Source organism: Babylonia areolata, chromosome 2 (genome assembly GCF_041734735.1).
Source record: "Babylonia areolata isolate BAREFJ2019XMU chromosome 2, ASM4173473v1, whole genome shotgun sequence".
Lineage (NCBI taxonomy): Eukaryota > Metazoa > Mollusca > Gastropoda > Neogastropoda > Buccinidae > Babylonia > Babylonia areolata.
In genome coordinates this window covers 100545-125000 of record NC_134877.1, presented here as the reverse complement: position 1 = coordinate 125000, position 24456 = coordinate 100545, and the positions used below count along the sequence as shown (strand labels likewise).

General features: G+C 44.6%; 1 protein-coding gene across 3 annotated transcripts in view; it reads left to right on the top strand.

Annotated features, from left to right (window-relative positions):
• The window catches only part of LOC143296192 (uncharacterized), a 103691-nt gene extending 83122 nt beyond the window's left edge, over positions 1-20569 (top strand). For all 3 annotated transcript variants that reach the window (XM_076608012.1, XM_076608021.1, XM_076608005.1), the window contains 4 exons: positions 3639-3695; positions 14116-14230; positions 15358-15430; positions 20041-20569. In XM_076608012.1, coding sequence (XP_076464127.1) covers positions 3639-3695; positions 14116-14230; positions 15358-15430; positions 20041-20122 — 327 coding nt within the window. In that variant the 3' untranslated portion in view covers positions 20123-20569. The remainder of the gene's footprint in view (positions 1-3638; positions 3696-14115; positions 14231-15357; positions 15431-20040) is intronic.
• The last annotated feature ends 3887 nt before the right edge of the window (positions 20570-24456 follow it).

Below are 24456 nucleotides of genomic sequence, written 5' to 3'. Positions count from 1 at the left end.
GGTAATGTGTGTGGTGTGTGTGTGTGTGTTGGAGCTCATGTACGTTTATATGTATTTGACTGTGCTTTCTTATCTGTGAAACTGCATGTTCGGTGCATATCTGTTATGCATGTGTGGGTGTATATGTGAATGTGTGTCTTCATGTTTTACATCTGTTTGCTTATTTATCATCATTGTTATCTTATTTATTTATTTATTTATTTTTTACATTGTAGTTATTATTTATTTATTTATTTGTGTAAGCTTATCTATTATTTATTCACCTTTTTTTTTTTTTCCCCTCAAGGCCTGACTAAGCGCGTTGGGTTACGCTGCTGGTCAGGCATCTGCTTGGCAGATGTGGTGTAGCGTATATGGATTTGTCTGAATGCAGTGACACCTCCTTGAGCTACTGAAACTGAACTGAAACTGTCAGCGCCTACACGCCCACCATGACCAACCCGGATGAGATCAAGGACAAATTCTACGAGGACCTGAACACTCATCACCACTGTTCCCAATGCAGACAAGCTCATCATTCTTGGTGACTTTAACGCGAGAGTTGGTTGTGACAGCACCTACTGGGAAGGCGTGATTGGGAAGCATGGGGTTGGCAACTGTAACAGCAGTGGTCAACTACTTCTCCAGACATGTGCCGAGCACAACCTTCTTATCACAAACACCATCTTCTGCCTCCCTACCCGTAACAGGACGTCATGGATGCATCCTCGCTCTGGGCATTGGCATCTCATCGACTTTGTCATCATCAGGAAGAGGGACAGGCAGGACGTACGAGTCACGAGGGCCATGTGCGGCGCCGAGTGCTGGACAGACCACCGCCTTATCATCTCCAAGCTCAACCTCCGCATCCAGCGCAAGAGACGGCCTCAGGGCATGAAAGCACCCAAACGCCTGAATGTCAACAAGCTGGAGCTAGGCAACATCAAGCAGAGCTTTGCTGACACCCTGGAGGAACGCCTTGAGTCCACCGTGCTGGACAATCAGAATGTGGAGGCAGCATGGGGCGCACTGCATGAGACGGTGTACAACACTGCCATGGACTGCCTGGGGCCTTCTGCCAGGAAGCACAAAGACTGGTTTGATGAGAACTGCACTGAGATCAAGCAGCTGCTAGAAGACAAACCACAAGCCTACAGAGCCCACATTGAAGATCCCAAGTCACAGTCAAAGAAAGACATACTGAAGAGCGCACGCAGCACCATCCAGCTGAAGCTGCGGCAGATGCAGGATTCCTGGTTGAGCAACAAAGCTGATGAGATCCAGGGCTTTGCAGACAGGAACGACATGAAGAACTTCTATAACGGCCTGAAAGAAGTCTACGGTCCCACCACCTCCAGATCTGCTTCACTCCTCAGTGCTGATGGTTCTACCCTGATCACTGACAAGGACGGGATCCTTGAGAGATGGGCTGAACACTTTGACAGCGTACTGAACCACCCTTCCACATCAATGATGAAGCCATCGACCAACTCCCCCAGGTGCCAGTCAGTGAGTCGTTGGATGCCATTCCAACTTTGGAGGAGACCCAGAAAGCTATCCATCTGCTATCCAACGGCAAAGCCCCTGGCTCAGACTCCATTCCAGCTGAGGTCTACAAAGAAGGTGGTATGGTGCTGACTGAGAAGCTTCATCAGCTCTTCCAGCTCATCTGGCAGCATGAGGCAGTTCCACAGGACTTCAAAGACGCTTCTATCATACACCTGTACAAGCACAAAGGAAATCGTCAGGCCTGTGACAACCATCGTGGAATATCCCTGCTGTCCGTCACAGGCAAGACTCTGGCCAGAGTGCTACTTAACCGTCTCATAGCACACCTTGAGCAAGGTCTCCTACCAGAGAGCCAGTGTGGCTTCTGGAAAGAACGTGGGACTATCGACATGGTGTTTGCTGCCAGGCAGCTCCAGGAGAAGTGTCAGGAACAGAACGCTGACCTTTACTCCACCTATGTCGATCTGACCAAGGCCTTCGATACTGTTAGCAGAGACGGCCTTTGGAGAATCATGGCGATGTACGGATGTCCCAGAAATTTCATCACCATCATACGACAACTACACGATGGGATTCGGGCCCGAGTCCAAGACAGCGGAGAGACTTCAGAACCATTCCCTGTCTCCAACGGAGTCAAGCAAGGGTGTGTTCTTGCCCCCACCCTGTTCAGTCTCATGTTTTCAGCCATGCTGATAGATGCCTTCAGAGACGCTGACGTAGGCATTGGCATCAGGTACCGCACAGATGGCTCACTCTTTCAACCTCAGGAGGCTTCAAGCAAAAACCAAGGTGAGGACAGACACAGTCAACGACTTCCTGTTTGCTGATGACTGTGCTCTCAACGCTGCCTCTGAAGCTGACATGCAACACAGTGTCGACAAGTTCTCAGCTGCCTGTGACAACTTTTGCCTCACAATCAGCACAAAGAAGACTGAGGTGATACACCAACCAGCTCCAGGAAAGCCTTACGTTGAACCAAACATCTTCATCAATGGGTGGATGCGGTGGACAAGTTCACATACCTGGGCAGTACACTCTCTCGTACAGTTGTCATCGACGACGAGGTGAATGCCAGACTCGCCAAAGCCAGCGCTGCCTTCGGCAGACTCCATAAGAACGTTTGGAACAGGAGAGGCATCATCCTGGAGACGAAACTCAAAGTATACAAGGCCATAGTTCTCACCACACTGCTCTATGGATGTGAATCATGGACGGTCTACAAACGCCTTGCCAAAAAGCTGAACCACTTCCACACCACCAGCCTCAGAAAACTTCTCGGCATAAAGTGGCAAGAGAAGATCCCTGACACGAGGTGCTCACTCGTGCAAACTTGCCCAGCATCTACACCATCTTGATGCAGGCCCAGCCGCGCTGGGCAGGCCATGTAGTTCACATGCCAGACCACCGGCTCCCCGAGAAACTGCTGTACGGCAAACTCCAACATGGCAAGCGCTCCCATGGAGGCCAAAAGAAGCGCTTCAAAGACACTCTGAAAGCTTCTCTGAAGGCCTTCAACATCAGCCACGACACATGGGAGCTGAATGCAATGGACTGACCAAAGTGGCGTTCAGCTGTCCACAAAGATGCCAAATCCTGTGAGGCCAACAGAATCGCTGCAGCACAGCAATGCAGACAGGCCAGGAAAAGCAGTGCCAGCAAGTCCCCGACAGCTGCCACCATTCCCTGTGCTCACTGCGTCAGAACCTTCCAGGCGCGGATTGGCCTGACCAGTCAACTGCGCACCCACAGAGCCCAACCCACCCACCCCCAGGATCACTAGATGACGAACCACACTGTACTGTACTGTATTGTACTGTACTATATTGTATTGTATTGCATAGTATTGTATTGTATTGTATTGTATAGATCTTCAGACCTGATATGGTCCTGTGTGTGTCAGCTGATCTGTGGGCAACAAATTTAGATATAAAGTTTATGAGGAAAAATGGTATTATGTCAATCTCAATGCACTTCATTACTGAAGCGTTCACTGAATGAGAAATATGATATCACTTGGTCCTCATCCACTTCATGATTGTTCACTGAATGAGAAATATGATATCTCATTCTCAGTGATGAGAAAAATGATATAATTTCGTTCTCAGTGCATTTCCTGACTGAAGTGTTCACTGAAGGTTGTGTGCTTGCAGGCGGACACACCTGTGGGCTTGACTCCTAAGCAAGGCAGCCCTCAGAAGAAGCCGCTGGTGAGTTTTTTTCATTTTTCATTTAATTACACATACTTAACTGTGACCCACTAGTGCAGACTCCGTCAGGGGTCTGACATTCCTGTCCTGTGCAAACTACTATCCGCCTATGCGGAGAAAACGAAAGTAGCTACGACCGATAACCTCCCAGAAGTAGGTAACCTCCCCTTTGTCCCCCTGACTAGCGCCCTCTTTTTCTGGCAGCCATCATGACTCCTGTTCCTGTGCTCTTCATACGGTTAAGTTTTTCCTATTTTCTGTCTGTCTGTCGATTCTCTGGCGTTCTTGTTTTTTGTCAAATTATGTCTCCAACCAGGTCACGTAATTATATAGCTCAATTGGGCGATTGTGCTAAAATTAAGGCGTGATCGCAATCGATTCGCTGACACTCTGGGCCTCTACTCCTGGCCCTCTCAACAACGCCAATCTGCTGCCGTTCAGCTACAGGGGGATGCACATCCCACGGCAAGCCGACGGACTTGCCACCCCTCGTCCATGACACCCATAACACTAGATTATGGTGCTGTTGTGCCGCATGCCCCGACCGTCTCGCGTCCGATGGCGACCGATTCGGGTAGGGATGCCCACGGCACTAAGGGACATTATAATTATTCCCCTTGCGCCTGTATTCACCTGTGTCGGTTACGGTGGCATCGAACCACAGACTCTCACATGCAGCATGACACTCCTCCCTCTACAGCGAGGACACATCGCACCAGGGAATATGTGCTCTAAAGACACCATCCTTTTCGCCATTTATCGGCACCAAGGGAGGCAACTCCACATTTGTAACCTAGGGGGTTGACACTGTAGTTACTTCCACCAACACAGCACGTCACTCCTGCCCCCCGTGCTGTCCACCAACGATGTTTTTTCGGTTTCTCATTGGGTCCTGATGCCCATTCATGGACTTTACACAACTTTGCATAGCAACTGCGCCTTTCTTGTTGTTTCTCAGGCTATTGGCCACTGAACTTCTGGGTTCTTCATCCTCCCACACTTGCACACAGTCCTCTGCAGGCAACCAACCCTGTTACCATTCTCTTCTTGTTACATACAATAACAGGAAATAAATCACAATATTTCCCCTTCTATTATTTTCGATTTATTTTCAAAATCAACAACAACAACCACCACCCCCCCCCCCCCCCAAAAAAAAAAAAAATTATATATTAATTTTTTTTTTTAATTTATAAAGAAAAACAAAAAACAATAATAATAATACAATTAAAAAAAAAAAAAAAAAAAAAAATATATATATATATATATATATATATATATATATATATATATATATATATATATATATATGTAGCCGTGGTTCTGAGTGGTTCTAATAGGGTACGGCACAAAAGACTTAACTAAATGATTGATTGAATGAAAGGATAGACAAGATCCCACGCACAGGCCAGGAACATATAGAGGCCAGTCACAAATGGGTTTTTCTATTGTTTTATTTACAATAGTTATTAGATGAGAAGAAAACCTAAGAGAAGAGAATAGAAGAGAAGACTAAGAAGAAGTAAAAGAAGTAATGAGAAGAAGACAGTGCCTGGAATGATACAAACAAATGTCATAAGCACAACATGTCGACACAAGTGAATAGTAAAGCACACGTATACATATTACATGGAAAGCCTATCACTCGGGTTTGGGATACGCAACAACATAATGCATATCTGTGAAGACCAAGATGACATCAAATGACATTTCTAATACATTTAAATAGCGCAGTTAAAGTGATTGAAGCGATGCTGCCTTGGTGAAAGTACACTGACAGTATAGATTGGGTAAAGCTTATACTGTGTCAAAGTGACTCAAATGAATCAGTTTATCATGTTGCAATATACTGGAGTAAGCCATATAGGAGACAGCATGACAACTAAATTACAATTAACAGACTGATACATATCAGGTGGTTTTAACCAATAACTGATATTAATCCAACACTATCTTGTAATCACAACAGCAGAATACTACACACATCTTAGAGTACTGAGAATCAGTGAAACACTGTAACCATCAGCCGGATAGCAAATGAGAAAGAACGCATCATATGCACCCACTAGAATATTCTGGAACAAACTATTAGTGTCCAGAGACGTCACTGACTGTGACGTTAAGAATCAAATGGAATACTGCTGCGAGCATATGACGACATGGTGATTATCTAGATCAATCATAGCCGAGTTGTGACTAACATGTCAAAGCAATAACTGAACAAAGAATTAACTGAACAAAGCAATAACTGAACATACTCATATGAACACAAGTACTGTGTCAAACAATACAATTTACAAATCAACACATTCTACACACTAGTACTTACAGCAATACGTAGCGAGGTGTCAGCCGTTGTGGGAACACACACTCACACTGCTCGCAACACAGCAAGAGAGAGAGAGAGAGAGAAGGCTCTGGTCAGATGACTGACCAGGTATGAAATGACCACTCATCAATCACTGTGCCAATTTATGCAAGTTTAGCGGACCGCAAAGTCCGTCACGTGTGCTTGCAAGCAGATCGTCACTAATCACGGAGAATCCGATGACAATTGTGTTTGTTTAAAGGTGTTCAGTGACAGATTTCTAAATGATTCCTGAACCGATTTACGTCAGATAAGTTGCAAAAGAAAGAGCTCAACACCTACTTTATAATGAGTATAAAATGAAGTGTTGGTTATTTAAGATGAATTTATAATCTTAATTTAAGTCACCTGAACAGGGTCAGTTTTAATGAGCTCGTTGCTGAAAATTTCAAACTGCGTTAAATCAGTTTAACGTAGGCACACATAAATGGAATAGATTTAAAGATGGAATTGCGACGATTCTGCCAGTATATAATACTTGTAGTTTACTGATCTGACAAAAGAGGTATTAATTAATTACGGTGAAACAGAAACACAAGTTTGCTCTCAGCCAATGATGTACCGCGATGCCACACTGGCCGAGCAGGTGGTCTAGCGAGGACAAAATGATGTAAGCGGAGTGATGTCACACAAGTCTGGGCGCTGGTAAGGAGGGAAAACGTCGTCTGCTTTAGCTTGTGTGTGAGCAGTTTTGGAGCAAGCATAGCACACTTGGTCACATATATATATATATATATATGTATGATATCCTGCTACATTTATACACATTTCTATTTACACTTATAGATGAATACTTATCCCTCAGTATACACATGTGTGTGCACTTACGGGATAGGTTCATACAACTTAACATGTACAATTTTATTTCTGTCTCTATTCATTGACATCTATTCATTTAGATTCCCTACTTAGCAATATAGGCACACTTGTGTTTGCGTAATTCTGTTCACAATGCTCAGATCTCTCTGTGTCTACATACTGGCACTTTATTCATATGTGTATGTACATCTCTTATATATAGGTGCTTACACAGATTCCTTTCCATTACTGATTATGCACACTTTCCCATTTACTTGGGTATATCTGTGCACGCTACACGTATGCTTATAAAGCCACTTATTTCTTGTGACTCGATCTCTTGTCATTGGCATATTCCTGATATCATCACGAGTTGATGGAAGTTTATAATCCCTTTGTGCATATATGTATTCATTTTCATAAATTCATCCATACCTTGCTTTCGGAGTACGACTGCACTCACAGACAAAACTGCCTCATTCACACCTGAATGTATGCTCCTTCACATATCAGTAGTGGCTGGTCCTTAGGGACCCACACACACTCCCTTCCCACCCACAAGGCTAAGGATGCCCTCTCTTGGTCCAAAGAGGGACAAGGCAGCCCAACTCATTTGCCTACAACAATCACCCACAGGGCTGGAGATGCCCTAACCTGGCACAAGGAGGGATGAGGCAGCCCAACTCATTTGCCTACAACAATCACCCACAGGGCTGGAGATGCCCTAACCTGGCACAAAGAGGGATGAGGCAGCCTAACTCATTTGCCTGCAACAATCACCCACAGGGCTAGAGATGCCCTAACCTGGCACAAAGAGGGATGAGGCAGCCCAACTCATTTGCCTGCAACAATCACCCACAGGGCTAGAGATGCCCTAACCTGGCACAAGGAGGGATGAGGCAGTCCACCTTAGAGGTGCCACTCTGGACACACATGCCCTTCATTCCTTCCCAGTTTGTAAGGCATCCCTTCTTCCCCCCCTTGCCAACAACAACCCTTGGTTTGCACCACTGTAGTTGTGACAACAGCTCCACACGGGCCCTACATCCTAGCCAGCCCTCCCATGAAGGGGTGTCTATCTTTGCCTTCCAAGTTTTAGCGGGCCCAAAAACTGCCCACTGGGGAGGAGACAATGACCCTAAGTCCATCTCTTCCACTCCTCTCTAGTAGCTGAAGGCCTGGGTCATAATTGTTTTCCTCTACACTCGGGAGAACTGCATATTGATGAGGACGGATGCGTCTTACAAAGCACAAGGAACCATTCATTAGCCACAGGGGCATACCTTTCTGCCCACTCATACCAACGCGGCAGATGCCGCATCCAAGCACATTAGTTCGCCCCATCACCTTGCTTGAACAGAGATCCAGCATCGATGTCTCAAACAATTGGCGTTTGAAAGCACTTTCTGCACTTGGTCTTCCCTGCCCGATCCTTTCAGCCTCAACACACAACCACTGCTGTGGTTACAGATGGCCATTCCTTCTCAAGCACTGTCTTTCCATTGAGACACTTCCAGGGGTTTCTAGCCTAGGCAGGCTATCCCATCATGGAGCCCCAGCCTTCGGTCAAGGGCCTGTCAGAGGATGACTTTGTTGTCACTTTGGAAGCAAGCACCAAGTCCTTCAGACACACGGTTGCACCACAAGACCCCGTCAACTCTTTCCTGCGCCCTTACATTTCAACAGAACCTGCATGGTGGACATCTTCATCCCTCAAGCACACAGCAGCTGTTTCCTGATTTACCCATGCTGATTGGTGTCCTCCTAGGACCAGTATATGATAATCAGTCGTGTACGACAATGACCATTAGAACAGCAGAGGAGGCAACTGCTGTCCCAACTATTCAGGTTGGAATTTGATTATACAATTTATAGTAGAGAGTGTTTTGCCCAAGTTGCATCCCCAGTCCCTCGATCAAGAGGGCCTTAGGACTCACCATAGGGACGGATCCCTAAGGCTAGTTAGCCCCCAAGGCTACAAAACTAAGTCCCAGTGCAGTTTGACTTCTAGTCTGAGAGACATAGTCCTTCATGAAAGACTAAGCTGCAAATGATTTCCCTTTCCAATTCAGAAACCACTGATAATACAGCTCTCACTTTGCTGTTGGCCATACTGAAAACGCATGTCAGATCAGTGATTTGATGTAAATGGCCAGTACAACACATCTAGAGCCACTTTCCTCCCTGCCCCCACCCTGCTACATCCCAGACTCAGTGCACACCACACACAGCCAGAGGCCTGTCAAGGATCCGGTCCCCTTTCTCACTAAAGAACCTTCAGCAAAAATTTTCCCCATGGAAACCCTCTTCCATTAGGAATTCCACCACAGAATGAGACTCAGTGACCTGTGGGCACATGAAGTGCACTTCCACAGCCTGATCCATCCCAGCCATTGACTGCCGACAACTTTCTTCAGGTTGCTCCAACATGCCACACTCAGGTAGAGAAGCCACCAAGCCTTCCGTATGCCCCTTTGTGATGGTGGTGGTGTGTCCATCGAGATCGATGATGACCATCGTTGTCATCCAGATGGGGGATGGGGGATGGGGGGAGGGTGGTGGTGGGGTGGGGGGAAGGATGCTCATGAATCTATCTGTGAGTGCGCAGATGGCTGAATAGTCCAATCTGCGCACGAAATGTTCGCTGACAGTTGGGGCAGACAAAGGCAGGCATATCATTGTCAGGGAGCTTGTTTGCCCGTGACTTTCTGGCCTGCCTCTTCTCAACAGCTGCAGCAGTCCTGTTGGCCTCGCACAACCTGGCGCCTTTGTGCACAGCAGCGCGCCATTTGTCACGGTCCACTGCAGATTCCTCCCAGGAGTCAGGGTTGATATCAAACGCTTTCAGAGAGACTTTCAGAGTATCTCTGAAGCGCTTCTTCTGACCTCCGTGTGATCTCTTCCCTTGTTGCAGCTCGCCATAGAAGAGCCTTTTGGGCAGCCGATGGTCTGGCATGCGCGCCACGTGTCCAGCCCAGCGAAGCTGGGACTGCATCAGGATGGTGAAGATGCTGGGAAGGGTGGCTTTTGCGAGCACTCTGTGTCTGGGGTCTTGTCTTGCCACTTAATGTTCAGTAGCTTCCTTAGGCATGTTGTGTGGAAGTGGTTCAGCTTCTTGGCATGTCGTTGGTACACTGTCCAAGTTTCGCAGGCGTACAGTAGTGTGGGGAGAACTACTGCTCTGTAGACCTTTAGCTTGGTCTCAAGACTAATGCCTCTTCTGTTCCAGACATTTGCATTGAGTCTACCAAAAGTTGCACTTGCTCTTGCAATCCTGACGTTCACTTCATCGTCGATGGTCGCATTTCGTGACAGTGTGCTGCCAAGGTATGTGAACCGCTCCACCGCACTGAGTCTCTGACCGTTGACTGTGATGTTGGGCTCAACGTAGGGTTTCCCTGGGGCTTGCTGATGGAGAACTTCAGTTTTCCTCGTGCTGATGGTAAGGCCGAAGTTCCTGCTGGCAGTGGCAAACTTGTCGACGCTGAGTTGCATGTCAGCTTCAGATCCAGCGTTGAGGGCACAATCATCAGCAAACAAAAAGTCTCTGATGATGTCTGTCATGACCTTCGTTTTTGCTTGAAGCCTTCTGAGGTTAAACAGCTTGCCATCTGTTCGGTACTTTAGGCCGATTCCAACATCGCCATCTCTGAAGGCATCAGTAAGCATTGCAGAGAACATGAGGCTGAACAGCGTTGGAGCCAGGATGCAGCCTTGCTTGACACCATTTGTGACAGCAAAAGGAGTAGATGTTTCACCATTGTCCTGGACTCGAGCCTGCATGCCTTCATGGAATTGGCTGACCAAGGAAATAAATTTCCGAGGGCATCCGTACTTGGCCATGATCTTCCACAGTCCCTCTCTACTCACGGTGTCGAAGGCCTTAGTGAGGTCGACATAGGTGGAGAACAGATCAGCATTTTGCTCCTGACATTTCTCTTGCAGCTGCCTTGCAGCAAACACCATGTCAGTGGTTCCGCCTGCGATGGAGAGCAAGGAAATGCCCCGATGGTTATCACAGGCTTGCCGGTTCCCCTTTCGCTTGTACAAGTGAATGATAGATGCATCTTTGAAATCCTGGGGGATCGTCTCTTCTTTCCACATGAGTGAGTACAGCTGATGAAGCTTCTCAGTCAGCACAGTGCCTCCATCCTTGTAGACCTCTGCTGGTATGGAGTCTGAGCCAGGTGCTTTGCCACTGGATAGCAGACGGATTGCTTTCTGGGTCTCAAGAAGTGTTGGCGGATCGTCCAGTGCTTCGTTGGTGGGGACTTGTGGGAGACGGTCTATGGCTTCATCATTTATGGAGGAAGGGCGATTTAAGACACTGTTAAGTGCTCAGCCCAGCGTTCGAGAATGTTCTCCTTCTCGGTGATCAAGGTATTCCCATCTGCACTGAGGAGGGGGGATGATCCTGAGGATGTGGGGCCGTAGACTTCTTTTAAGGCATCATAGAACCTCTTCATATCGTGCCTGTCAGCATATCCCTGGATCTCATCAGCTTTGTCACTCAGCCACTTATCCTGCATCTGGCGTAACTTTTGCTGAACAGTCCTGCGGATGGCATTGTATGCATCCTTTTTTGATGTCGACTTTGGGTTGCTCAGGTGGGCTTGATGCAGACGGCGTTTCTCATCCAGAAGCTGCTTGATTTCATCACAGTTTTCATCAAACCAGTCTTTGTGCTTTCTGGTCATGGGTCCCAGGGTCTCTGAAGCTGTACTATAGATCAGCTCACGCAGGGTCCTCCAGTCAGACTCCACATTCTGGTTGTCCAGAGAGGCGGATTCCAGATGATCTTCCAGCAGCTCCACAAAGGACTGTTTGATGGTGATGCTTTTCAGCTTAGCGATGTTGAGCCGTTTTGGAGCCTTCTGGCCTTGGGGGCGTCTCTTGGGTTGGATTCGAATATTCAGCTTCGAGACTACAAGGCGATGGTCTGTCCAACACTCGGCACCGCACATGGTCTTTGTTACACGTACATCTTGCCTATCCCTTTTCCTGACGATGACATAATCGATGAGATGCCAATGCTTTGAGCGAGGGTGCATCCATGACGTCCTGTTACGGGTAGGGAGGCAGAAAACTGTGTTGGTTATCAGCAGTTCGTGCTCTGCACAGGTCTGAAGCAAAAGCAATCCATTTGGGTTGCAGTGGCCCACACCGTGCTTTCCAATCACTCCATCCCAGGAGATGTAGTCAGAGCCAACTCTAGCATTGAAGTCCCCAAGAATGATGAGCTTGTCTGCTTTAGGGATGGCAGCAATGACAGAGTGAAGGTCCTCGTAGAACTTCGCCTTCACTTCATCCGGGTTGGTCATGGTTGGGGCGTAGGCACTGACAATGGTGAGGTGCTTCTGGCCAGATGCCAGTGGGAGTTTCATGGTCATAAGCCTATCGTTGACTCCCTTTGGGATTCCAGCTAGCTTGCTGACAAGTGCTGTTTTTACTGCAAAACCAATGCCAGCCTCACGTCGCTCTTTGCTTCCTCGTCCACTCCAGAAGAAGGTGTAACCAGATCCCCGTTCACAGAGCTCGCCTTCGCCTGCAAGCCGAGTCTCACTCAAGGCTGCGATGTCGATGTTGTATCTGGCGAGTTCGGATGCAACTAGTGCTGTTCTCCTTTGGGGTCTGTCTGCGTTATCTCTGTCCAGGAGAGTCCTTATGTTCCAAGCACCAATGGTGAGAGGAACGATCCTTGTTTTTTTCTTTTCTTTCTCTTTGTTTCGACCGCTGATGTAGGGTCCCCGCCAGCCGCGGTATGCTGGCCAGGGTGATATGGAGCAGGCAATTTTTAGGGCACCTTTTCTAGCCCCTTCCTCATGCCAGGGAGGTGAGCAGTGCATTCCTAAAGAGGGCTGCTCAGACGCTCAGACGGCTGCCGAGCTCCATCGCTGCTCCTGTCGACGAAGAACGACCCTATGGCCTGAGCCGCCTGCGTGCAGGTCTGCGGCTGCGACTGCCAGTGTACCCACACCTGTCGTTTCGTCGCTCGCCTGTCGCCACAGGACTTGGGGGTGATGAAATGATGAAGGATGAAAGGTCATTTTGGATGACTGATGACTTGCGCGATGAGTTTGTTTAAAGTGAAGAGGAGTTGCGCAACGTCGACCTCACTCTCTCGTCCGGGTCCACCAATTTCCAGTGGCAAGACTAAGTCGAGACGACTGGAGGATGAGCACGGATGCAGTGGATGACCAAGATATCCTTTCGGTGTCTCATCTTGCTCTCTGCACTCCACAGTGCGTTGCTGTAACCGCCTTCCTCTCCGTTGAACCGATAGGTTTCTTCCGCAGATTCTGCCGGATCCAGACTTCGCATACATGGGTAGACACACCCCGGGGGCCAACTACCTGTGGCATGCACACAACACAGTGGAGCTAGATGGCCGTCGGTGGCTCTCCTGAGCCGACGCCCTTTTATGGATCTCCAAAAGGGTGTCTAGCCACCCGCCTCACCAGTCCCAGAAGGGAGCGGTGGAAGTGCCGGTTTAGTCGTCGGCAACCCGACCCTGAACAGGTTGTACTGGATTACAGGTTACCAGTAGCAGATCTAATGACCTGATCTAATGATGGTACCTACCTGGGCAATTACACAGCCCTGTCCTAGAGACACCAGGGACATCAAGTCTTTTGTTGCCAAATGTCTGCCATCCTATGCATAGGCAACATGCCAGTGCTGTTTTTTGGCAACGACAGAAAAGTGGTGGGGGGAGCGCCCATCACCTGTCAGCTCGCATGGAGGAGCTCTACAGATCCCGCTATCATGCCTAAGGCAAGCCCAACATGGTGGCCTACCTCTGTCTCGTGCCACAGTTTCCTTCAAACACATATATCACTTCTACTATCGGCCCGCAACCGATGTGGAATCATCAGATCAAACCACATATGCACCTCCTTGCAGTGACGCTCAACTGCGCTCAAGCGAGACAACCCTATAGGGTACGGGTTTCCTTCCCTTACCTTGGTTTGAAGGGCTCTCAGTAAAGTGTGGATTCAACACACTGACCCAATTTTCTTTGCGCTGCATTTATCAGCACAGCTGTGGTCCACAGACCTCTCCCACAATACAGCTGTGGAGCTCAGTCTTCTTGGCCTGCACCAATATCCTTAGGTGACACAGTACACTCTACCTTCATCGAATTCTACTTGAGGGACATGATAATGGTGATAAGGATGGTGATGAGGATGATAATGATTATGATGACGGTGATGATGATGATGTTGATGATGATTGTTACTGTGATAATTTCAGCCTGAGATTCGGCGAAGCAGTCGCTCGATGAGTCGTAACCCAGGAGACAAGGACTACATTTCCTACACTGTGTCTGCCCCTAGTGGCAGGGCTACAGGGGCTATGTCTGTGGAGGGTATGTGTCTGTGTCTTTGTCTCTGTGTGTCACTGTGTGTGTGTCACTGTGTGTGTCTCTGTGTGTCACTGTGTGTGTCTCTGTGTGTCACTGTGTGTGTGTCTCTGTGTGTGTCTCTGTGTGTCACTGTGTGTGTCTCTGTGTGTCACTGTGTGTGTGTGTGTGTCACTCTGTGTGTGTGTATGTGTGTGTGTGTGTGTGTGTGTGTGTGTGTGAGTAGAATACTTTTTTTTTTTAGAATAGAATACTTTTTATTGTCATAAAACCTTAAAGTTTATAAGACACAATGAAACATAAACATGAGCATATTAAGAAGAGAAACATTCAAGAACAAATTTCGTCTTGTGCTGCTTAATATTGTGTCTTCTTGTTTTGTATGTACGTTTTATTTACAGTTGAAACACACCATAACATAGACCATAATGCGCACACATGTACAATTTATTTACAGTTGAAACACACCATAATGTTGAACATAAAGTACACACATGTACGTTTTATTTACAGTTGAAACACACCATAGCATAGACCATAATGCGCACACATGTACGTTTTATTTACAGTTGAAAAACACTATAATGTTGAACATAAAGTACACACGTTCATTTTATTTACAGTTGAAACGCACCATAATGTTTACAATAATGTAAACACATGTATGTTTCATTTACAGTTAAAACACACCACAATGTTGATCATAAAGTACACAAGTGCGTTTTATTTACATTTGAAACTTACCATAATGTTGACCATAATGTGCACACATGCATGTTTTCTTTACAGTTGAAACACACCAGAATGTTGACCATAAAGTACACACATGTACGTTTTATTGACAGTTGAAACACATCATAACATATACCATAATGCGCACACATGTACATTTTATTTACAGTTGAAACACACCATAACATAGACCATAATATGCACACATGTATGTTTTATTTACAGTTGAAACACACCACAATGTTGACCATAATTTGCACACACGTACATTTTATTTACAGTTGAAACACACCACAATGTTGACAATAATGCGCACACATGTATGTTTTATTTACAGTTGAAACACACCACAATGTTGACCATAATATGCACACATGCTACAATTGATTGTGTGCCTGCAGAAAACCAGGTGATGTCGGATACAGAGCAAGACCTGCCCAACGATGTTCTGCCTATCCCTGAACCCCCAGCCAGGTGAGAACTTTGAAAATGTTCCCGTCCTTCTCGTTTTCCCTTCCATGGTAGCTGAGTAAATCTCTTGCAGCGAAAATATCCTGTCTGTGTTACTAAACACTCTTCTCTCTTTCTTCCTATGTTAGGTGAGAAGATAATGATATGTGTGTGTGTGTGTGTGTGTGTGACGCAGCACATGAAAACTCGGCTAAAGTTGCATCCAGCGATTCTTAGCTGCACACAAAAACAAGTGGTTAGTGTCAAAATAATGAAGATTGGGATTTTTATAGATATCGCATCTTCAAGGTCTTATCTTTGCTGTTGGTAAGTATCTTTGCACAAAACACCCTGGAACTGTAGTATTTTCAATGTTTTCATGTGCGTGCCAGTCAAAACCATCTAGAAAAATACTGCACTCTTTTGCCCAATTTCAGTTGCATGCTGAAAGCAACCAAGACAGAGAAACTCTGGTCTGCGAAATAATAAATGGAAATAAGTAGTGAACAGGCATTAATCGTCTCCCCTAGACCTTCTGAATCAAGATAGCGTATGAATGTAGTCGGTTTTCAATGGTTTTACTGGCTACCCTCCGTAAGTTGTGACTTTAGCCGGGTCCCATCGATTCTTTGAATTTAGCTCTTTCATCCCCACAGCACAGTTTTCCGGTTTACAGGATTTTTACCCTTCATTCCTGGAAGCCGGAAAACCGTGCAGCAGAGAATTCCCCCTTTCCTTCCTGCAGCCCAGAAAACCGGTTCTCGCGGTAAGCGCTTTGAACTTCCCATGAGTCACGTCATCAGTGCGCGTCATCTATCCTTGACCGGTTCACTAGCGGGGCAGTGTTTATGAGTGGAATGGATGCCAGACACCCCCTTCCCCCTCCCTAGGCTGTGGGAAAGTGGGCGCCGCTACATTCTTGCCGATGTGCTGTGTAGACACACGGACACAGAAAAACGGAATGTGCAGAAAGTTCGGATTGTGACTAGTTTTCTGATGATGAGTTTTACAACGCTCTAACAGGTAAGATTTCGATCAGTTTCAAATGAATTACAAAGAGAGAGTGCAATTAGCTGTTGCTACAGAAGCACAGATAGCGGGTGATGAAAAGTTTAAAAAGCAAGAAGTGTGAAAATTGTGGTGTATACTTGTGCAGTAACTGGCATGACTGCTTCAAGGTATATCACACACGTGTCACCTTTGTTGTGGCATATTACGTGATGATTGTGACATGGACATGCATATTTGGAGACAGTATCGTTTCTGAATAGTTTTTGTTCAAGCATTGTGTAGATAATGATCTGATTCTGGCTCAGTGACTGCTAGTGTAGTGAAAGGCATATATTCTCTTTGAGACAAAGTTCAAATCATTCATGTGATAAGGACAATAGTAGTGACAATTGTGACAGTTTTTCAGCGATATGACTAGCAGTGTGGCACTGAGATACATATGAGGCACTACTCGGTGAGTACCTGCATGATGTGCATACTCTGCAAGCAAAAACACTGTCCTGCATGTAGTACGTAGTTATATGCATTGTGTTTGACCCCAAAGTCACCTGTTTTACACCTGTCACCAGAGATGTCACCCTATAGTGTCAACAGGGTCTCAGACAACTTCTCACATCAATTCTGTACACAACAGTATATGACAATCTTTAGTGTACTGTAATGAGCCGCGTTACCGTAAGCCTCCAAAATAAATACCCTGCTTCATACTTTCTTTCTCTTCTCTAAATCCAGGAATGAAGGGAATATGCGAATGGTAGGGATCTCGGAACAAGGGGGAGTAATGGTTCATAGAAAAATAGTAACGAAAGAGTTAGCCAAGTTTCCGACTCAAAGTTTGAAAAAAATTAATTTTTATTGAAAGTTCAGGCTTTCTGTGGAATGTTTTAATTGATGTTGTTTCATTCTGTGGTGTGTGTGACACACAAAAATTCATCGAAGGGCCAATGCGTTCATAAAATCGACACAATATGAAGTGAACAAATATGGCGTCTTTGAAAACATCATCTGCTAAGCGGCTCACAGCAATTCTCAACGAATCCCAACAGTTAGCTTGTGAAGTGAAAGCATGACCTGTTGCACACATGAACTGTGACTCTATCTGACCATATGTTGGCAATAGACATCTTGACACTTTCCTCGTTTGGCTACAAATAGCTGTGAAAGTAGGTTACCCTTCACCACTGGCCCCATCACTGTAACTGCAGATCTAAATGTTGTCTTTCCTTTGAGCATCACTTTTGATTTTCAAACAATCAGTGTGTTGTTGTATTATGTATGTTATTCGTTTCAGACATTTTGCTTAATAGATTTAGCACTAAACATGCAATTTGGTCACAGTAAAACCAGATGACCTTGACCGGCAAACCCTTTATTTTAAAAAAATGTTTTGAAAACAAATATAAAAGTTGTAGCCAAAGACAACTGAATGGAAATATGTGTTGCGTGCATGTACTGTAATGCTATCTGAACATTTTAAGGCACATAGATCTACCAGCACTTTCTTCAAATGGCTAAATTTAGTCTTGAAACTAGGTCACTACACACACTGACTACATAAGGGTGACTACTGATCTAAACAGTGTGTTTGTTCATCACACTACCAGTGACCATTCACACAAATACTTTGCTGCACTAGATCTGTATTAGCTGTATTCATAAACACTCTGATTACCTGGAATCTAACCAATTTGTGTTGTTTAAAGTCTGTCAGCCATATGTCAGGAGATTAACAAAATCTGTAATTGGGTCACAGCAAGATGTGATGGCCTTGACCAGTAAATCCATGATTAGGACTGGAAGATATCTCTAATGCCTTAACAACAACATATATTTTATTAGGTCATGGTAACTGCATATAATCATGCTATTGTAACTACGAAAAGAGATATTTTATAATGTGAGAAATACAGTAAGACTGTTCTTGTTTCAAATCATATTTGATATGGTACTAAAAAGCACAAAAAAATGAATGTTTAACACAGTCCTCAGAAGTTTAAAAACTTGTAAATCTGCTTTTACCCATCAGCCAAGGTGCTGTTCTTCCAGATTGTGCTCTGGTAACTGATTTTGACTGTAAACAACTGATCCAATAACACACTTACATGATCAGATATATGACATATGACTGGCTGGCACAATCTCATAATAAAAGTTACAAAAAGTGACCAGCCCATTCCAATCACAGCACCAGGCCAGCTGCTGCATGCATGCATCTACCATTAGGATACCAGGCCATATCACAGACATTGTAAAGGAGATCTGTCTGACTTATGGCTCTAAACGAGTGTTGAGGGGTTGCTGGGCGTTGCTTCAGTCATCACTCTCACAAGACATCAAAGGGCAATGGAAAAGGAGGGATGATGAGAGTTTGGGGTTAGGGGTCAGGGATGAAAATCCCACATGCATGTCATCGGGTGTGTGGTTACAAGAGTCACAAAGTATATAATGTGCACTCTATAAAAAAGCCAAATGAACAATTTTGATAGTTTCAGCATGACTGAAAAAATAAAACATTAAGCTGGTATCACAAAGTTACTGAAAAACCCTTCTTGACTGGTTGGGTTGTCTCTTTCCAGCTGGGCAATGTTTAGTCTTTGTGACAATCCCTGCTATATGTACTGATTTGCAGACATTATATGAGATGATAAAGTGATAGTGATTCATACTGATTTGCAGACATTATATGAGATGATAAAGTGATAGTGATTCATACTGATTTGCAGACATTATATGAGATGATAAAGTGATTCTGATTCATACTGATTTGCAGACATTATATGAGATGATCAGATGATTCTGATTCATACTGATTTGCAGACATTATATGAGATGATAAAGTGATTCTGATTCATACAGATTTGCAGACATTATATGAGATGATAAAGTGATTTTGATTTGCAGACATTATATGAGGTGATAAAGTGATTCTGATTTGCAGACATTATATGAATTATAAAGTGATTTTGATTTGCAGACATTATATGAATGATAAAGTGATTCTGATTTGCAGACATTATATGAATGATAAAGTGATTCTGATTTGCAGACATTATATGAATGATAAAGTGATTTTGATTTGCAGACATTATATGAATGATAAAGTGATTTTGATTTGCATACATTATATGAGGTGATAAAGTGATTCTGATTTGCAGACATTATATGAGGTGATAAAGTGATTCTGATTTGCAGACATTATATGAGGTGATAAAGTGATTCTGATTCATACTGATTTGCAGACATTATATGAGATGATAAAGTGATTCTGATTTGCAGACATTATATGAGGTGATAAAGTGATTCTGATTCAAACTGATTTGCAGACATTATATGAGGTGATAAAGTGATAATGATTCATACTGATTCTCAGACATTATATGAATGATAAAGTGATTCTGATTTGCAGACATTATATGAGATGATAAAGTGATACTGATTCTCAGACAATATATGAATGATAAAGTGATTCTGATCTGCAGACATTATATGAATGATAAAGTGATTCTGATTTGCAGACATTATATGAATGATAAAGTGATTCTGATTTGCAGACATTATATGAATGATAAAGTGATACTGATTCTCAGACATTATATGAATGATAAAGTGATTCTGATTTGCAGACATCCTCAAGACTGCTCAGCGGAGAACAGCCGACCGTCCACACGTTCTCACATTGTCGTTCTTCCCACCACATCTGCCTGATATGAGAGAGAGAGAGAGGGAGAGAGAGAGATGACTGTGACTGCTGCCTCTATTCCCGCCACGTCCACCTGACTAGAGAGAGAGAGAGAGAGATGGTTATGACTGCTGCCTCTATTCCCGCCACGTCCACCTGACTAGAGAGAGAGAGAGAGATGGTTATGACTGCTGCCTCTATTCCCGCCACGTCCACCTGACTAGAGAGAGAGAGAGAGAGATGGTTATGACTGCTGTCTCTATTCCCACCACGTCCACCTGACTAGAGAGAGAGAGAGAGAGATGGTTATGACTGCTGTCTCTATTCCCACCACATCCACCTGACTAGAGAGAGAGAGAGAGAGAGAGAGATGGTTATGACTGCTGTCTCTATTCCCACCACGTCCACCTGACTAGAGAGAGAGAGATGGTTATGACTGCTGTCTCTATTCCCACCACATCCACCTGACTAGAGAGAGAGAAAGAGAGAGAGAGAGAGAGAGAGATAGTTATGACTGCTGTCTCTATTCCCACCACGTCCACCTGACTAGAGAGAGAGAGAGAGAGAGATGGTTATGACTGCTGCCTCTATTCCCACTATGTCCGCCTGATGAGAGAGAGAGAGAGAGAGAGAGAGAGAGATGGTTATGACTGCTGCCTCTATTCCCGCCACGTCCACCTGACTAGAGAGAGAGAAAGAGAGAGAGAGAGATGGTTATGACTGCTGCCTCTATTCCCGCCACGTCCACCTGACTAGAGAGAGAAAGAGAGAGAGAGAGAGAGATGGTTATGACTGCTGTCTCTATTCCCACTATGTCCGCCTGATGAGAGAGAGAGAGAGAGAGAGAGAGAGAGAGAGATGGTTATGACTGCTGTCTCTATTCCCACTATGTCCGCCTGATGAGAGAGAGAGAGAGAGAGAGAGATGGTTATGACTGCTGTCTCTATTCCCACTATGTCCGCCTGATGAGAGAGAGAGAGAGAGAGAGATGGTTATGACTGCTGTCTCTATTCCCACTATGTCCGCCTGATGAGAGAGAGAGAGAGAGAGAGAGATGGTTATGACTGCTGTCTCTATTCCCACCATGTCCGCCTGATGAGAGAGAGAGAGAGAGAGAGAGAGAGATGGTTATGACTGCTGTCTCTATTCCCACCATGTCCGCCTGATAAGAGAGAGAGAGAGAGAGAGAGAGATGGTTATGACTGCTGTCTCTATTCCCACCACATCTGCCTGATGAGAGAGAGAGAGAGAGAGAGAGAGATGACTGTGACTGCTGTCTCTATTCCCACCATGTCCGCCTGATAAGAGAGAGAGAGAGAGAGAGAGAGATGGTTATGACTGCTGTCTCTATTCCCACCACATCTGCCTGATGAGAGAGAGAGAGAGAGAGAGATGGTTATGACTGCTGTCTCTATTCCCACCACATCTGCCTGATGAGAGAGAGAGAGAGAGAGAGAGAGATGACTGTGACTGCTGTCTCTATTCCCACCATGTCCGCCTGATAAGAGAGAGAGAGAGAGAGAGAGAGATGGTTATGACTGCTGTCTCTATTCCCACCATGTCCGCCTGATAAGAGAGAGAGAGAGAGAGATGGTTATGACTGCTGTCTCTATTCCCACCACATCTGCCTGATGAGAGAGAGAGAGAGAGAGAGATGGTTATGACTGCTGTCTCTATTCCCACCACATCTGCCTGATGAGAGAGAGAGAGATGACTGTGACTGCTGCCTCTATTCCCACCATGTCCGCCTGACGAGGGAGAGAGAGAGAGAGAGAGAGAGAGATGGTTATGACTGCTGCCTCTATTCCCACCACGTCCGCCTGACGAGAGAGAGAGAGAGAGAGAGAGAGAGAGAGAGATGGTTATGACATCTGTCTCTATTCCCACCACATCTGCCTGATGAGAGAGAGAGAGAGAGAGATGACTGTGACTGCTGTCTCTATTCCCACCACGTCCGCCTGACGAGGGAGAGAGAGAGAGAGAGAGAGAGATGGTTATGACTGCTGTCTCTATTCCCACCACGTCCGCCTGACGAGAGAGAGAGATGACTTTGACTATGTGATGATCAATCTGTATTGTTGTTGTTGTCATTAGTAGTAGTAATTGTTATTACCATTACAACTTTAAAATATCTGAAGTACTCCAGTGAGAGTATTGAATATATTCTTTGCTGACTGTTTGCCTTAAGAAAATTGTGCTTTCAGTAAATTCTGCTTTTTCAAAAATGTGATGTCGGTGTTTTATATTGCATACCTTTGGTGCATTATGGTTTTTTTTCAGGTGAACATAGCTTGAAAATGTTAACTGTCAATGTGGAAATATGTGAAATGAAAAAGTACAATTCTCTCTCTAAAGAAAACCAAAAAAATCTAAGTCAGTGAAAACAGCGAACAAAATTATCATTGAAATACTTTTTTTTTCATGTTTCCACAAACAGAAATGGAAATAATACATTCAGTTGACATGTATATTATGACATTGTTGATAGCAAATGTCATTCAAACCGCTTTAAGTTCAAATAACATGTCAAATGTTGTTGGTGTTTGTTTTTTTTATTGTGTTTTCACGTTCAACAGCATCAGAGCAAACAGAATGCAAGATCTAAAAAGGGCATTTGACAACATATTTTCAAGTATGTGGCATATTTGCATTTGTGTGTGCATGTATTTGTATGTCCGAAGGAAAGAATAGAAGAATTTTGTTTTATGTCCCATCACACATACTGGTGACTGTAGACATTGTGTGTGGGTGTAGACATTGTTTGTGTGGGTGTAGACATTGTGTGTGTGGGTGTAGACATTGTGTGTGGGCGTAGACATTGCGTGTGTGGGCGTAGACATTGTGTGTGGGTGTAGACATTGTGTGTGGGTGTAGACATCGTGTGTGGGTGTAGACATTGTGTGTGGGCGTAGACATTGTGTGTGGGTGTAGACATTGTGTGTGTGGGCGTAGACATTGTGTGTGGGTGTAGACATTGTGTGTGGGTGTAGACATTGTGTGTGTGGGTGTAGACATTGTGTGTGGGTGTAGACATCGTGTGTGTGGGTGTAGACATTGTGTGTGTAGACATTGTGTGGGTGTAGACATCGTGTGTGGGCGTAGACATCGTGTGTGGGCGTAGACATCGTGTGTGGGTGTAGATATTGTGTGTGGGTGTAGACATCGTGTGTGGGTTAGTGTGAGTACAAGTATGTGTACATGAATACATGCACACACTTGCATGACCTTTCTCACCCACAGACCACTTCAACATCTTCTGTTGCCTCCCTCTCCCCTTTCTTCTCCCTTATGCAGTCACACACACACACACACACACACACACACACACACAAAGTGAGCAGAGTAAGAAATAGATACAGTTTAACTGGGATGCAAGTGTATTCTTTTCTTTTTTGATGTTTTATATTTTCGGGGGCAAGCAGTATGGGCATTTCTTTTGCACATGTATCATTATGTGTAAATTGTGAATATAACAAATTATATTTTCAAGGAGATTACCTTTTCCTCCTCTTCAGTCCTTGTTCCTAGATTTTGTGATTGCAAAACTATTGACCAAAATTAGTTATTCATGTATAGTGATTACTGCTGACTTCTTTCTTGAGTTTGTATGTTTGTTGGGGATACTGCTGATTCATTTAAACAATATCCTCTATATTGTTTGTACTTTATTGTTCTATATTTTAATTGCTCAAGTATGTATTAATTTATTCATTCATGTTCAGTTATTCATGGTTGTTTTTCTGTGTCCTTTTCACTTTTTTGTGCGTGATTTTTTCCCTTTCTAGACATGAATCATTTATTTGGAGTGTGGGTTGGTGTGAAACTAGTATGCAGATGCAGTGTACATAATTTATGTTTTTGGTGATACAGGCTGCACAGACACTGTGAAGAGGCAAAGAAGAAGAAGTTTTTGATGATTTTATTCCCCTGATAAACAGCATTGAAGTTCATGTGATACAATATATATACATTGTTTAAATTGAAATAAAGTAATATTGGTCATGCTATACAGAGAGTTTTGGCATAGCTTATATATGCATGTGTGTATTTTGGCAAGTGAGCGGGAGAGAGAGAGATCATTCTTTGTTTCTGAGGATAAGACATTAACGTCGGTGTGCTTTTTTTTGTTTTGTTTGTTTGTTTGTAATCTAGTCCTTGTCCAAAATAGATTCTACACTACACTACACTACACTACACTACACTACACTACAAGTGCAAGAGAGAGAGTGAGAGTTATTGAGTGCATATTAATTTTCATCTAGGTGTACTAAGTATGAGACTGAGATAAAGAATCATCACACTCAGAAGGAGGTGAAAAAGAAAAGATAGAGAAGAAACAAAAGGAGAAAGCACACACAAA